The 15,984-nt window shown below is 52.7% G+C and overlaps 2 protein-coding genes across 2 annotated transcripts in view; both read right to left on the reverse strand.

The window, feature by feature from the left end:
* LOC109691483 (epoxide hydrolase 1) overlaps positions 1 to 15,984 on the reverse strand; it is a 27,192-nt gene continuing 11,208 nt past the window's right edge. Inside the window, exons 2-9 of the mRNA XM_074048855.1 lie at positions 12,978 to 13,165; positions 11,431 to 11,611; positions 6,768 to 6,995; positions 6,100 to 6,229; positions 5,397 to 5,605; positions 3,433 to 3,541; positions 825 to 950; positions 1 to 383 (exon numbers count right to left, since the gene is read on the reverse strand). Coding sequence (XP_073904956.1) covers positions 182 to 383; positions 825 to 950; positions 3,433 to 3,541; positions 5,397 to 5,605; positions 6,100 to 6,229; positions 6,768 to 6,995; positions 11,431 to 11,611; positions 12,978 to 13,165 — 1,373 coding nt within the window. The 3' untranslated portion in view covers positions 1 to 181. The remainder of the gene's footprint in view (positions 384 to 824; positions 951 to 3,432; positions 3,542 to 5,396; positions 5,606 to 6,099; positions 6,230 to 6,767; positions 6,996 to 11,430; positions 11,612 to 12,977; positions 13,166 to 15,984) is intronic.
* LOC109695257 (signal recognition particle 9 kDa protein) overlaps positions 13,026 to 15,984 on the reverse strand; it is a 25,938-nt gene continuing 22,979 nt past the window's right edge. The window contains exon 4 of the mRNA XM_074048860.1: positions 13,026 to 13,165. The gene's annotated coding sequence lies outside the window, so the exon portion shown is untranslated. The remainder of the gene's footprint in view (positions 13,166 to 15,984) is intronic.

The following is a 15,984-nucleotide window of genomic DNA, read 5'->3' on the forward strand; positions in this document are numbered from 1 at the left end:
TTAGAAGTAAAATCATTTATCACCAAAGCCACACTGCTAAACACGGGTGCATATTGGGGGTGCTGCATATTGGGGGTTGTGTGAGGTCACACCAGGGGACAGAAGAAAACTCATTCCTTAGAAAAGGGGCATCTTCCCCAAGTCCAGGGTTGCCTAGAGACCCTGGTCATCCCTGTAGGTGTCACTGTTGCTCCACCATCGTCACGAACTTGCGGATGTCCTGGGCAAGCAGCTTGGGCTCCTCAAAGGCGGCAAAGTGGCCCCCTTCGGCCATGTAGGAGTAGGAGATGAGGCTGGGGTACTTGACCCTCACCCACTTTTCGGGGGTGTGAAGTATCTCCGAAGGGAAGGCAGCAAAGCCAGTGGGTACAAAGACCTTCATCCTGGAAGGAAGAGGCACCCCCTGGGGGTGAGGCTTTAGCCCTGGGGCTCTCTGTACCCACAGCAGGGTCCCCAGGCTGGTGGGGAGGGCTTAGCTGGCCCGTGTGGAGCCATGAAGAAAAGATTGGGCTCAGGGTTCCAACTGTACTCCCACCCCAGCCCTCAGTGCCGCTCTCTAAGGACCCTCTTTTCTGCCCCAAGGGCACGAGACAGCCTCACTCTGTCCTGTCACTTGGCTACGACCTGAGAATCTCCATATAGTACTTGGAAATCCCAAAGCATCAGTGCCACACCAGGCCTGCATCCTGGGTCCGGGGAGACCTTGAAGGCCATCTGGGGGCCAGGCCCTGTATCCCGGGCAGTCTTTCCTTGCCATCATACCCTCCCTAAGGGCAATCCAGGCCCCTGTCCTCAGAGGCCATTCTCAGCTCAGCCACACTCACCGCTCATGCTTATTGGCCATGGGGCCTTGCCCCATGTTCTCCTTGTAGTAGCGCTGGGAGGAGACGATGGACCCTGTGGTCCAGTAGAGCATGACATTGGTCAGCAGGTCGTCCAGGGAGAACTTCCTGGGAAAGCAGAACAGGAAGCCCGCTCTCAGTGCCAGGTGCAGGTGTGTAAGAAGCAAGGGCGAGCATCAGCAAGACCCTGCTCACCTGGCCTCTCTCCTCATCTCTCACTGCAAGGCAGTGGTGTCCCCTGCACAGGCAGGCTGGGCTCAGGTCACCAGTTACCATGTGGAGGCTGCTGACCATGTGCATAGCTGCTGAGTCCAAGCTACCAGTGTTTAATTCACCAATTCTCAATAATCCACTGCCTGTAGGTTGCGGCATCACCTCCATCGTACCGCCAGGTGGCGCCCCAGGCCCGTGCTTCAGTTCAGTCCATGCACACTCTACAGAGCCAGGGTGGCTCCCTGTCCCCATCCTTCCTTCTCTCCCATGGTGAGCTCTGCCCACCCTGCCTTCCAAGGGCACCCAGGTCCAGGCTTCCAGGGTAATGAATTCCCTCCTCAGGGTCCTGAGGGACTCGGAGTACCCAGAGGCAGGAAGCGGCCAGTCCTCTGGGTGTTGCCCAGGAGCCAGAACCCATGCTTGCTGAAGGCCAAGAGAGGAGAGGGCCAGGAGTCCAGGGACCCAGGTTCTGGTCTCAGACTCATGACTAAGAAGCCTGGGACTCTGGCAGTTGTTCACCCTGCCTGCGCCCTCATCAGCCCTCTGGTAAAGTAGGACTAATGATACTTGAAAACGTGGAGGCATCAAAGAGCAACCATGACACAGGCCCAGTCTACTGACCTGACAGCCATTCAGCCAGAAAGCTTGAGCCCCAAGTTTACCAGGGCTGAAGGTTAGTACAGTGCCATTCACTCACTGACAACACATTTACTGAACACCAGCTGTGTGCCAGGCACTGAGGTTCAAAAGGTGCAGCAGGCTGGGTGACTGCCTGGAGGAAGGAGATGATGGCCTGATGGGGAGGATGACAGGCTAGGATGTCCCATGAGGGAAATAGGGACCCAAGGACCAGTTTGCTGGGTGAAGGGAAAGTAGGCAGGCTCCTCAGAGGAGGAGAGCTTTGCAGTGGGTCTTGAAAGGAGAGCAAGATGTGGGAAAGCGTGCAGGCAAAGGTTAGCTTAGCCAGGGCAGCAGGGAGGACCCAGGCCTCACTGCCTTGGGGACCAGGGCCTGTCGAGGTCTGGGAAGGAAAGGAGGACACGACACAGATCCTGTCCCCAGGAGCCAGGGTTGCTGGAGATGGAACTCAGAGCTTCTCTCTTACTAAGGAAGCACTTTGCCACTGAGCTGCATCCCAGGCCCCAGTCAATGACATTTTCTATCCTCTGAACTACATTTGTAAAAATGTTCAGTTCCTCTCTGTTTTGCCTGCAGCTGGAGGTAGAAGGAGAAAGCCAGGAGGCTGAGGGCAAAGGAGGCTATCGAGGAAGGTGTTCAGATGGAATAGGAAAAAGGACTTTTTCTTTATCCTGTGAAATTCTGCAGCGACAGAGGCAAAGTGAATATCCCTTTTTAAAAATGTTAATGATAACAAAAGGAAAACTTGTCACTGACCACCAGGTAATGAAGCATGCAAATGCCATGATCTTTTGCCCTTGGCTGTGACTCCAGCTTCAATACTACCACAGGGATGGCCTGCAGCAGTACCAGTCTGTCCCCTGCTCAGAATGTGCTCCCTGTGCCTGGCTGACCCTGCAGGAGCCACCTGTGGGGCATCTGTGGTCCTCACACCTGGCTGCAGGTATTTGTGTGTAAGGAGAGGCTAGGCTCCTTGCCAGAGGACCCTTGTAAAGCCTCACTCACCCCGGGGTCCCGCCGAGTGAAGGCTGCGGAAATGGATCCCAGGTGAGGGTTTACTGAGGCTCTTGGGGGGCCTGCCCAGAGGAATGAGCTTGCACCTGCTCCCGCCTCTGGACAAGTCACCCTTTCCAACACACCTCTCATTTTTACTACTTTTCTCCTTGTTTAACATCCCTTCCTCCGGCCAGCAAGGTTCTACTCCTCCTTCTAGGCTAAGCTCAATGTATTCTCCCTGCCTCTTCCCTTCTGTGTGCCTCAGACAAATCAGTCCTCCGTTCATATCGTCTCTAGAGCTCAATTACCACATGTACTTTTCAAAAGTCCGCTAAAGTCAGCATGAAGCCTGAGCAGGGCCAGCGGATGGGGTGTCAGGCACTGCAGAGGCTGTAGCACCTTCTGATTCAGGCCATTTGTGGCCCAGGAGGTTTGACCCTGACTGTTCTGAAAAAAGGGGTGCTTCCTGTTCCATGGGCTCCCTAGCCCCAGGAGGGGCTGTTGAGTTGTGTGTCCTATCCTTGCACTCCACTGTGACCCTTGGAGCAGGTCACTAAACCTGTGTCCATTCGTCCACTTTCACAGCCCCCAAACAGGGCTCTGTTGGCCACAGGATAGGACTTTGGTCAAGTCAAGGACAGAGGGAGCTTTTTGGTTCCACACAAAGCTAGTGGAGACTCAGGTGAAATGGTGACGAGGGTGAGGCAGGTGCATCCTCACAGCAGACAGGTGGGGACCTCACCTCTCCAGGCCTCCATCCTCTAGGTTTCGGAATTCTGAGTTGGTCCAGGTAGAGAATTTCTCCAGGATATAGGCAGCCAGGCCCACAGGAGAGTCGTTCAGAGCACAGCCTGTGGAAAAGAGCAAGGAAGGGACTCATGTCTGGTACAGGCAGGGGCCCTAAAGACCAAGGTGTGGTGCTGACACCGCAGAGAGGTGCCAGGGGCAGGGAGCCCAGGCTCCATCACAGCCCTGCCCTGCACCCCACTCTGTTTCTCCGGCCTCAGCAGCCTCACTGTGGATTGGGATAATTCCTTCCACGACCTCACAGGATTCACATAGTGTATGGAGCACTTTCTGTCAATAGGGAGGGGGGTGCTCTGAACCTGGGATTAGTGAAGTCCAAGTGAGAAAAATTAATACATGCAGACACAGACAGACATACACACACAGACACAGACACATTTTTTTTTTCTTTTTGTGGTGCTGGGGCTAGAACCCAGTGCTTCACAGGTGCTTGGCAAATGCTCTACCCCTTGAGCTAAGTCCCCAGCCTCCAGGTGCTGTATGACTGAGTCACCCCCCCAGCCCAGAATGCTGTTTTGTTTTTTATTATAAAATGGGTTTTTTGGCCTATATGTCCTAACATTGTAAAATGATAAACCACCTAGAAGTCCAAAATAGGGTTAACAGTTGCAAATAGTGACATGTCCACAGCTAAAATACTGTGCATCCAGAAAATGCCTGGAGGCTGGAGGTTTACTCAGTGGTGGATTCAGGCTTTGCACACATACACAAGGCCCTGGGTTCCATGCCCAGCACTAAAAATAGTGTTTGGGACATCAGCATAGATGACAATGGTATTGAGTGAAAGTCACCAGAGCCCAGAGAGCACACACTGCAAGGTTACAGTCACAGGAACTGGGAAACAGAGAGCATCTCGCACTGAGGGTGGTCACCTGTGATGTGACAGAGCCTGCATGTGACCCCCGGTGTGCCTGGGGGGAGGGGCCCTGCTGCACACATGGCACTTTCCACCTTAGTGAACTCTTGTGAAGGTGAGGGCAGCTGGAGGAAGGAGGACTTACAGGCTTCCTCCTCTGTGTGCATTTTGCATTGCTCGGTGCTTTCTACAATGAACACTGGCCTCACAGCCAGAGGAAAGCCTGGTTTATGAAGTGCTGTCATGTCGTGACTGCTTCCCGGGTGCACATGACATTCTGGGATGCTGTGAAAGGCTTGGAAATGGCAAAATGATGCCTGATGTCCTCCGGGGGTCTCTGTCCTTTAGGGTGCCCCTCCCCTTGTCCCTGAGCCCGTGTACAGCCCTGTAAGTTACAGAACCCTGAGAGCCATACAAATGATTCCCGAGCACAGAGAGGCAAACCAGTTTTGTCCAGTGGACATTTAATTATTGCTCTGTGGGTCTTGATGGATTTGCATCCATTAGGAGACTAACTTGCACTCCTCACTGCCTTTGAACCATCGTTTGCTTTGACGTTTTATGGGCTTCTTTTGTATGAATGAGTTAAATAACCAGGGGACGTGCTCTTTTCCTATTTGTATGAGAATCATGATTTTTAGCTTTTGGAAAATCATCCTTCCATAGGACCCTGGTGGCAGAAATGGTTACAGGCTCTCCTCTGGTTGTTAGGGGAGCTTCCTCCATGCCCTGGGGTGCCCTCTGCCCTTTCCCCAGAGTCCCGGAGCTGCCAAACCCCCAGGCTTCCTCCCACACTTCCTCTCCCCAGTTTAGGCTCAGGGTTTGGGGTCAGGGATCAAAGCCATTGTGAACACTGAATCCACTAAACAGAGCTGTTTGGATCAGGCTGGGATGTGATGACCATGTGTCAACTTACTTCTACAGGGAAATGCAGTTTAAGGATCCAAAGAACTTTGAGCAACTCAAGAGGGGTTTGCATACTATGAACGGAGCTCTTGGGGGCAGTGGGGTTACCCCTGGGGTCCCCATGCCATTGTACTCACCCACAGTATCTGGCTTGGTGGCCTGGATGTGTAAATAGCCACTCTCCCTCATGAGGCTGTAGAATATCTTCTCCTTGAAGGGGTACAACAGCTCCATGTCCCTTTCCGTGTAGCCAAAAAAACCCCCAAAACGCCGACCCAGGAGAAGAGTCAAGGTGTGGATATTTCTTAAAACCAAAGCCATGTTCAAGTGAAGGCCTTTCACGTGGCTGAGGACAGAGAAATGGGCTCAGGAGCTGGGCTAATACCAAGGAAAGGGGACAAGAGAGACAGAGGAGGAGAGCCAGGCCATAGGGCCAAGGAGGACCTGTCCTTTTTTGGTGTCCATATGAGGAGGAGAGGGATCGGGGAAGAAAATGCAGTTTCCAGAGAGTTCTGCTCAGGGCAACTCCACAGCTTGCCTGCTGGAAAGGTCTAATCCTAACCTTCACTTCTCACCAGAGGGCTCTGCCTGGGCACCTGGCCCAGACCTACCAATCCTGAGTTACCACAGGGGGAGAATCTGGGTCAAGGTGCCCTGTGTAACCCTCCTTCCTCTCCCCTGCTACAAGCAATCCTGCCTGGGTGATGCTGGCAAAAGGGAGCCCCAACGCTTGGGTGCTGTGCCCAGGAGGGCCTGTCATGAACAACCTGTGTAGATGCCACTTGCAGAAAGATCCTCTTAGAAGGTGGGTGCATGACCACACGCCCAGACGAGACTTACCCAGGCACCAGCTGGGCCATGTTGGTGCAGATCAGGGACCCCCAGTCCCCACCTTGGAGGTAGAATTTTTGGAAGCCCAAGCGCAGCATCAGTTTGTAGAAGATCCTGGCGGTGGCCACCGAATTGAAGCCTGGTTGTGAAGGCAACAGACAATAGAGTCACAGGGAGGACACTTGGCTCCTCTTGTTGTGGAGAAGCTCTCCAGACCCCTCCTCCACCAGGCTAGGGGACAGCAGCTCACAGGAGGTGAGAAGGAGTCTTGAGGCCATGAGTAAGGTTCTCCATCTACAGAGGGCTTGGTGCAGTGCCAGCAGCTGGTGCAGGTGACCAGCTGCTGCTCTGCTGACCAGGATGGGCATGGGGGGGACTCAGCAAGACCCTGTGGTGTTGGGGTGTCTAGGGCCCTGCTGCACAGGAGTGTGGTCAGCCCAGATGTAGAGCTTCCCCTTTTTGTGAGTCCAGGCCCTGAGCACCCTAGACAGTGCTGCCATAGATCTGTCCAGCCCTCACCCAGCATCACTGGTGCACTGATCTTTTATTGTACGAGTTGCCTCTCGGCTTCTCCTCATCATCCCAAGCGGTTCACATCCCCCAAGGGGAGCCTGATGGACCTTCTGGACCACTCTGAGCATGGACCAGGTGAATACACACTCCCCCCGGCCCTATACCTTTCTTGCTGGATGCCTGTGAGAAGCTGTAGCCAGGAATGGAGGGGCAGATGACTTCGAAAATGTGCTCATCGCTCAGGCCGTGGCTCTTGGGGTCAGTCAGCAGTGGGATGATCTTGTAAAACTCGTAGAAGGACCCGGGCCAGCCGTGCACCATCAGCAAAGGCTTAGGGGTGCGGCCTGAGGGCAGCTGGGGGGGCTTCACATGGATGAAGTGGATGTCCAGACCTGGGGACAGAGCACAGTCAGGGGGAGGGACAGGCCTTGTGGCTGGAGAGGCTGGCGTCCTGAGTGCATCTGGTCACCCTATGCACCCTCTCTGGTGGACAGTGGGTACTGTGCCCTTGGTGTCCTCAGGCACTGGTGGCGGTCATCACAGCCAGCATGCTCCAGCTCTGTGATGTCCTTGTTCAGACTGTACAGCCACGCTGCAATGATGATACTGCTGTCACCTCCTAGTGACATTAGAACATGCACTTCAGGTCTGAGTGTGCACTCCTGGGTCCCCAGGGCATAGGACAGAGCCTGGCTACAGCAGCTCCATAAACACTTGTTCGCTAATTGAAAAGCAGGGGGGAAGGGGAAGCACATATACCCACAACAGAGGGTTAATCAAAGGGATTACTGTCTGCGGTGTAGTGGAGAACATTTAGTCCAGGAAAGCGAGCGTGCACACGTGTATTCACTTAACATAAACCAGCAAGGCCAGGTGATAAAAGCAAGTTCTAAGTCAGATCCATGGAACCCATCTTAAGTAGAAAGTTTGGAAATCTAAAACGCATTTAAAGACAGGGTGTAGCTTGGGTGCAGAGGGCTTGCCTAGCATGCATGAGGCCCTGGTTTCAATGCTCAGCACCTCAAAAAACTTTGCACGTAATCCACCCACCCTATCAAATGGCATAGCTTAGCCACCATGGTACACCGCAGAGTGTGGGGTTCTCCCTCTCGATTGTGGGGCTGTCTGGGAGTAGCAACTGTACCACTTATCACCAGTCTCGGAAAAGGTCCAGATCCAAAGTGTGGTTTCTACAGAGTGCCTATCGCTTCCCACCATCATAAAGGAGCAAAGTCTTCAACTGAACCATCGTAAGTCGGGGACTGGCGGTACTGTGCGTGCATGAATATAAAGGTCTCAGAATGAACTCCCAAGTGCACAAGGTAACTGTCCCTGAGCAGGACAATCAAATGCTTCCTGTGCTTCCTAACTGTTCTACAATGGACATACATTAAGTGCATAACAGTTTTTACACACACAAATACATTGAAGTAAGAATGTATCATTATCCCATTATAAAAATAAACTTTTAAAATTTTCAAAATTACTGAGTCATGAAAATATTGTTTGTTTCTTTTGTGGTGCTGGGGGTGGTGTGCGCTGAGCCCCAGTCTGCCCTGCAGTACTGGTAACCATGGGCTCTGTCAGCACAGTGGGTCTAGAGCATCAGTGGAACCCCACACCTGACCCGCTACGCCCCAGGCCTGGCACCCCGCCCTCACTCTGCTTCTGTGACCTGCCTCATTAGGTACCTCTCAGACATGAATCATGAGGTACTGTCCTCAGACTGGTCATGTTGCTTAGCATAATGTCCTCAAGGCTTATTGGCGATGTCACATTGTGTAGGGGTTTCTTCCTCCCTGAGGCCTGGGTAATATGGCATGTCCACATGTAATGGAGTCTTATTCAGATTTCCTGGTTTTAACCTAAGGTCTTTTTTCTGTTCACGGACCCTGTACAGGACACCATGGAACATATAGTCATCACACCTTCTTAGGCTCCTCTTAGCTGTGACTATTCTGCTTTTAAAAAATACTTAGAGAACATAACTTCCTTTTAACAAAAACAGAACACTATAGCTGTTCTATTTTGGAACCTTACTTTTCTTTCACTTAAGAAGATACCCATGGTGTCCTTCTATGTTGCTAAATTTACTCCTATCCTAAAGTCTATTTTAGTAGGTAGTCTTATCTTTTTTTGGAACATGCTGCATGATGGGACATTATTTTTAAGTCATATTCTACCAATTCGTCAGTTTAAGAAGAAATCCACATCCCGGCTTGCATCCACACAGGCTCTCTGGAATTCTGCAGAAGGAAGCCAATGCTGTCTGGGCCGGGAGGCCTGGAGAGTGGACACTTCCTTTCCTCTGTGTGCCCTTCTGTTCCTTTACATTCTAAATATTTGCACTGTAGCATGAAGACATCTTCTCATTAACACTGCTGCTGAGCATGGACCCTGTGCTAAGCACACGCTCTGCACTGAGCCACACGCCAGCCCAAGGGGTTTGTTCAAGCTACACTGCGTGGCTGACCCTGTGGGCTTTGGTGAAGCAAATGCCACCCTGGGTTTCCCACAGGTGTGTAACACCCTCAGGATGCTCTATGGCAGGGCACTGGGTCAGAATGCAGCTGAGCTGTGCTCATGTAGCTGGGCGGTGGGTAGTGAGGGGAGGATGTGGGGGTGTCACAGGCAGCGGCTGGAGGGAAGGGAAAGGGACGGGCAATCTCCCCCACTGTGGACAGGGTGGGGTTGGACTTGCCCAGCGGCCTCTGAAGCCCTGAGAGTTGGTGCAATGGAAACAGGACTCCTGCCCTGGAGGCCCAGGACATGGTGGGCCTGGAGGCTCACCAGATTGAGCAGGGAGGTAGCAGTAGCAGGGAGGCCAATGGACAAGTGGACAATACACTGGGTATGGATCAGACGTTGTGAGAAGCCAGGGGCATGGGAGCAGAGAGGGGACAGAAGGGGCTCTAAAAAGGCTTGCATGAGGGAGGAGGGTGGCAGGAAACAGTGAGGGAGGAGCCCTCTTGGACCAACCCCAGCCTGGAGGTCCAGCAAAGCAGAATGCTTTCTGAGGCTGGAGGCTGCTGGCTGGTATTTGGTGGCAGGGCAGAGAACCATGAACCCAGGCCAGGGAAAAGACTGTCCTACAAAGCCCAGACAGGCTGCCAGGGTGAAGCTGTCCTCTTTGGGCCACTTGCACCTTGAGAGGCCTGTGCCGTAAACACTCAGGGACCTCTGAAGTCCAGAGGGGTCAGTGGAGTGAGGCTTTGGCCCCAAGCTTGCAGCCCCGGAAGGGAAGCAGCCCTTTGTGGGTGCTTGGCTGTCCTGTTCCCTCCTCCTTGGGCCACCTGTCCCACAAGCCTAGGAAACTCAGCAGCACCCCCTGCAGGACGTCCTCCTCACACTTCAAGGAGGAATGCAGGATTCCAAAGCTGCTGTGACCCCCTCTCCATAGCAGGCCCTCCACCTGTGTTGTAACTGCCTAGGAATTTTGGACCTGACAGCAGGAACCCACCTCTCTTACTGTACCCCCACTCCAGTGCAACACCTGGGGTCAGGGAGTGCCCTGTTGCTTGCTATCTGCTGGATGGACCCTTGGAGCTGGGGAAAGAGGGTCCAAGTGAAACTCCAGGAAGCCCAGGGTGCTAAGTGGTGCCCGTTGTACATTATGTATGACCACCTGTGTGTGACCGCAGAAGACACAGGAAAGGCCCAGCAGCACTCATGGTCAGTGCCAATGATGGTGGTGGTGGTGGTGGCTGAGGCCGAGGGATTGCTTGAGCCCAGGAGTTTGGGCCAGCCTGGGAAACATAGGGAGGTGCTGTCTCAAATAAAAGAGAAGACCAAGGTCTTGAATAGACAGTTGTGCAAATATCTAAAAATGGCCAATATGTACATGAACAGATGTTCAACGTCACTCATCGTGAGGGAAAGGAAAGTCCAAGCACCATGAACAAAAGGAAACAAAACAGAGAACACCGTGAGATGCCACTGTGTACACGTTAGGGTGGTTACCAATGGGGGAATCAACCAGGAATGGTGGTGCAACTCTACACTCCCAACACTCAGGGGCTCAGGCAGGAGTTTGTAAGATCCCTTCTCAGCAGAAAAAAGAGGGCTGTGGTGGCACAACCTGTCATCCTTGCTTCAGTAGGAAGCTTAAAAAAGGACTCTGGTCCAGGCCAGCCTGGGAGAAAAACGAGGCCGTAGCACCAAAAACACACGATCAATAAGGGCTGGAAGTGTAGCTCAAGTGGTAGAGCACCTGCCTAGCAAGCAGAAAGTCCTGAGTTCAAACCCCAGTACTGCCAAAGCCAACCAAACAAAATTAACAGCAGAGCTCTGGTTTTTCTTAAGCATTTCCCTATTTGGTCTTAAGTCTGTCTGTGGTTAATAATGATTTTCATTAAGGAAATTAGGAACTCATCTCAAATGATCCTGGCGACATCTTCCCAAGCAAAATATGAGACACCTTCTCTTCCTGGTGAGGCCGTGTGCTGACCTGTGGTATGGCTGTACATGTAGTCCAGTGCTGCGGAGACTGGACAGGTGAGCACAGCCTTGTCCAGCAGAGCTGGACATCCTGCAGCCCACGCCTTCAAGAAGGGGCAGAGGTGACCAGGCATCCATGCCCTCGTCTTCCTCCTTAGCCTCCCCCACGGCAGCTTCCTCATTGGACTGGATTCTGCATTTCTCAGGCCTTAAAATTATTAATGTACTTCCTGTCTAGTTCTATACACCCATGGTTGTTGACATGTGGCATTATTTTTGCATTCTGGCAAGATAAAAGCTGATTACATCAGGTGACCTGCCATTGGGTCAAGGTTCCCACAGAGGTGTCTGCTCCTGGGACTCACAGCCCCAGGTGTTCTGGAAGCTTACCTTCGATCTTTGTCTTGAAGTGAGGGTACTTGTTGAGAATCTCCACCTGCTTCCTCCAGTCAAACTCATTCCGCCAGTAGGACAGGACTTTCTTCAGGTAGTTGGAGTTGAACCCGTAATGGAAGCGACTGTCCTCCAGAGGTGCGGTCCAGCGGAAGTTATCGATCCTCTGGTGTAGGTCCTGGAGTGAGGAGAGGGACGGGTGACCAGAGCCCAAGAGAGAGCTTGTTTCCACAATGGAGAGCGCGGCCTGCAGGATAAGGTGCTGCACACCTTCACCATGGCAGCCAAACAAACCTTGTGACTGTGCCCAGGTTGTGCCTGTTCTTCACTGCAGAACCTCTCTCTCTCTTTCTCTCTCTCTGCAGCACTAGAGTTTGAACTCAGGGTTTCATGGGGCCTCAGTTGGGGAAGTTCACGTTCGCTCACTGAGTGGCCCATGTCCCCTTTCCCAGACATTCGTCCCGAGTGCTTTGGCCAACCCCAAGCACATTTGGGAAATCTTAGACTTTTTTAGAGTCCTGTAGAATCCTCTACAGGAATAACCCTCAGAGCTCAGCTTCCACCGTCAATACCGAAGCCCTAGAAGTCCTCACACGGGGGCCTCAGCCTGCTGTCTCTTGGGCTTAGGCCAGCTTCTATTTTGAAATCCCTTCCTCCTCTCAACTCTTGTGATCCTTTACCACTCGCTCTTCTGATCTCTGGGTTAATTGCCTTCGTGCGTGACCCTTCCTCACCTCAGCATGGTAGCTCTCTGAGGGAAGGGACTTGTCTTCTCTCAAGACTCAGAAGACTGCTGCACCCAGGAGGTGCACAGGCACCCCAGAGCAAAGGAAGAATGGGCAGGGCTGTGCCAGGTCAGGCCGCCCCTCTCCCCCCGCCAGCCCTGTTCAAGCCTCTCTCCTCCACGAGGCTCCTCCTCTATGCTCCCACACCACTGGACACCTCCTTCCTGTCTCCATCTCTGTGTGGAGGAAGGGGCAGTGGCCTTTGAGTTAGACTTGAGCTCAAACCCTTTGGCTTGTAGTCTTGGACTCCTGTCCTCCAGACAAACTGGTGTGCCTCTCTGCACTTCAGTTCCCACTCTGTGAGCTCGCAGCACCAGACAACCCTGACAGGGAAAGAATGGGCCCAGGAGTAGCTAATGCACAGTAGGTGCTACAAAGCACTGGCCCTACCATATTTCCTAGGGCACCACCTCACTGCATGCAGGGCCTACACCTGGGCCCCAGGGGCACCTGCTCTCTGTCTCGGGGGACAGGCAGGGGTGGATGCAGTTGCTTTCTGTGACCTGTGGTGCACACAGGGGTGCAGCTGGCAGCCCCCTCCTCCTGGGCACTGCTGGGCTTTGGCAATGGGAAGGTACAGGTGGGTTGGGGTGAGGGAGCTGCACCCACCCTGTGGGAGAAGAGCAGACAGGAGGAAGCACCCAAGAAGGCTCTCTTCCTAAGCCCCTGCCTCCACCTGAGCCAGCTCCAGCATGGTTGGGGACCACAGCAGGACGCACCCACCTGCCTCTGCAGCCCACCTGGGAAAAGGGGTCTTACCTTGATCTCCTCATCTGACGTTTCCACCTTGAAGGGGCGGATGCTCTCGTCCTCCCTGGCTGTGGGCTTTGCCCCGGGCCCCCACCACCCATCTTCAAGTGCCAAAGTTTCCTCCTTGTTCCAGGAGATATACCGGTAGATGAGAAAGCCCAGCACTGAGGCGAGGAGAATTTCCAGAAACATGATTCCTGCAACGAGAAGGAAAAGCTATCAACAAGAGATCACCAGCCAGGACTTGGTGTTTCCTACAGGCTACTCCCAGATCCCTCCCCACCCGATACCTGGCTTCATTCATATTTGTTCTGTGAAAGAAATGTGAAAGTTGCCAGAATCAAAATGGAGTTGCTTGTGCCAGCCTGATCAGAAAACCTACAGAAAGCCTGAAGCCCAGTTTATGAAAAAAGGGTTCTTTTGCACAACTCATGATAACTGCCATGAGACTGCCAAAGCCACAAGCCTGCCCAGAGGCCACAGGACCTTCTACAAAAGTGCTTCTACAGACACCTGAATGGACACTGTCCCTTCAACTGCAGACTGAGGCCTCTTTCCGTATAAATCCGTTGTCCTAGGATTATTGTGTCAAAACATCTGATGTCATGTTTCTTTGTTAGTGAATTTGCTTTTGGTGCTGGGAACACAACCCAGGGCTTCTACATGCAAGGGAAGACTCCACACTGAGCCACCCCCAGTCCACACTCCTTATTTCTGCCTTTAAGAATCTCTCCTTTCCTCAGTCTCTTTGAATACACCATGGTTTACTATGGCATGTTCTCTGCTACTTCTAAATAAATATCAGTATTCTTTGGAAAATCTCTGGTTTGTTTATTGTTTGAGACAGGGAATGGCTATGTTGTCTAGGCTGGTTTAGAATTCCTGGACTCAATCAATCCTCCTGTCTCAGCCTCCCTGGCACCTGCGACTATAGGCATGTGTCACCATGTCTGGCTGATTGCTTTGTCATTTAGGTGGATAGTCCTGTTATAAATTATATATATATAACAGAAAAATTGGAAAACAATAGAGAGAGAAAATCATCCATATCCCACTAAGCTATGAACATTGTAACCACAGTGGGAACACACAAGTGTGGTCAGCTCTTGCCCAGCCTGGGAGGCTGCTGGAGGCTGCACTTCTGAGGCCTGGTGCTTCTGGGCATTCTAGTATCTCTGTTCAGGTTTCTCTCCATGCCTCTTGCCTCTCTTGCTGGACAGCCAATGGCTCTTCTGAGTTTGGAGGCAGAGGGATGGGGTATGAGGCTTGGCTTGTGTGGCTTGGCCCCTTGCTCTCTCTTTGAGAGGGGGCTGTCCTCATGGTGGACAAAGGCTAGGAAGGAGGTCAGAAGGGCTGGGAAATTAAGTTAGGTGGGGTGGGGATATGGTAGTGTGGCCAACTGTGGCCACACATTTTACCTACCTGCATGTTTAACAGCTTTATTGAAATTTAATTCATACTATCAATACAATAGCATTTATGTTATTATAATTTGCCCACTCCAAGTGGGCTTGAGTGTATTCACAGGTATGTGCAAACCAAAACAAAGCCAAATTTAGGACATTCCATCACCACAAAGAGGTGCACACTCCTCCGTCACCCCACCCTCCCTGGGGAACAACCAACCCACTTGGCATGGCTACAGACTTGTTCCATTTCATGTAAACTCAGCTGTGCTCTAATCCCCTTTGTCTGACTCAGTGCCTTTTTTTCTCAGAAGGGGAAGAAAGAACTTGGTCTGTTCTGACCAGTACCAGGAAGACACCAGCCCAGCACTGGGCTGGCTCCCTGTCTCCCATCTCCCCAGGAAAGCAGCTCACAGCACTTTCAGGAATGCCATCCTCAGCCCAAGGCCCAAGGCAGGAGGAGACTGTGCTGGGAAACACCACTGTGCGCTCTGTTTGCTACGTTAGATGTTCAGCATCTGGCTGGGCGTTTGCAGAGGCTCCAGGCCTGCTCCTACCAAGAGCTGCCCTTTAAGCTGAGAACTGGGCCACAGGAGCCAATCCAGAGATACTGGTCCATGAGAGCCGGAGCTTCTGCAGAGACTCAGCCAGGCTTGGGTCACCTGCCTCCTGCTGCCCAGTGGGAATCTAACGTGGAAACTGGTTGTTTGGGGCAGGGAACCCCACTTCCATCCTCCAACCTGGAGCCACCTCTGATCCTTCTTTCCCACCCATTCATCTATCACCAGGCACAGGCACTATGCAGCCCTCCATGCCCAACCTCAACCTGACCAGAGACCTCATCACCCCAAATTTCAACTGCGACGGCACCCCAAACCTCACCAGTCAGAGGCACCGGCGCACTTCTTAGGACCCCTGCAGCCATCTCTGGAAGCGTACCCTGGGGACCCAGACTTCAACTTCAACTGCCTCCCTCTGAATGGCTCAGGTCTCAGTGACTTGCTCACCCCACACACAGATGTGGATGGTAGTGTTGGCATGCATTCTACCACCAGCCTCCACGGGCCAGGCTTTCAACTTTCAATCCCAGGCTCCACCAGTGTCTGTCCCCAGGTTCCTTGAGTGTGACAGCTGATCAGACAGGCGTCTGGGACCAGCATTCCTTCCATTAAAGAAGGCCAGAAAGCTGGGCGCCAGTGGTTCCTGTCTGTAACACAGCTACTCCCAAGGCAGAGATCAGGAAATAATTCCAAAATCCCATCTCCAAAATCCCCAGCACAAAAGAGGGATGGTGGAGTGTACAAGTGGTAGAGTGCCTGCCTGGCAAGCATGAGACACTGAATTCAAATCCCAGTATTTCCACACACACCCCTAAAACAAAACAAGGCCAGGATTGGCTGGAGATGAGCTCTGGTTCTGAAGAACTCAGAAAACGTACACAGGCTTCTTGCGTTTCCAGAGAGACCCTGGGAGATCCTGTGCTTTGAGAAGCTGGAGAAGCTGCAGCATCTGTGGCGTTGAAGGGAGGACAAGCTGGGACTGTGGGCGCAGGGGCGCAGGGGGACAGGTGGAGGGCAGAGCTGCCCCAGCCGCTGGGCAGATGTGTGCAG

Source organism: Castor canadensis, chromosome 11, assembly GCF_047511655.1.
Source record: "Castor canadensis chromosome 11, mCasCan1.hap1v2, whole genome shotgun sequence".
NCBI classification, from domain to species: Eukaryota; Metazoa; Chordata; class Mammalia; order Rodentia; family Castoridae; genus Castor; species Castor canadensis.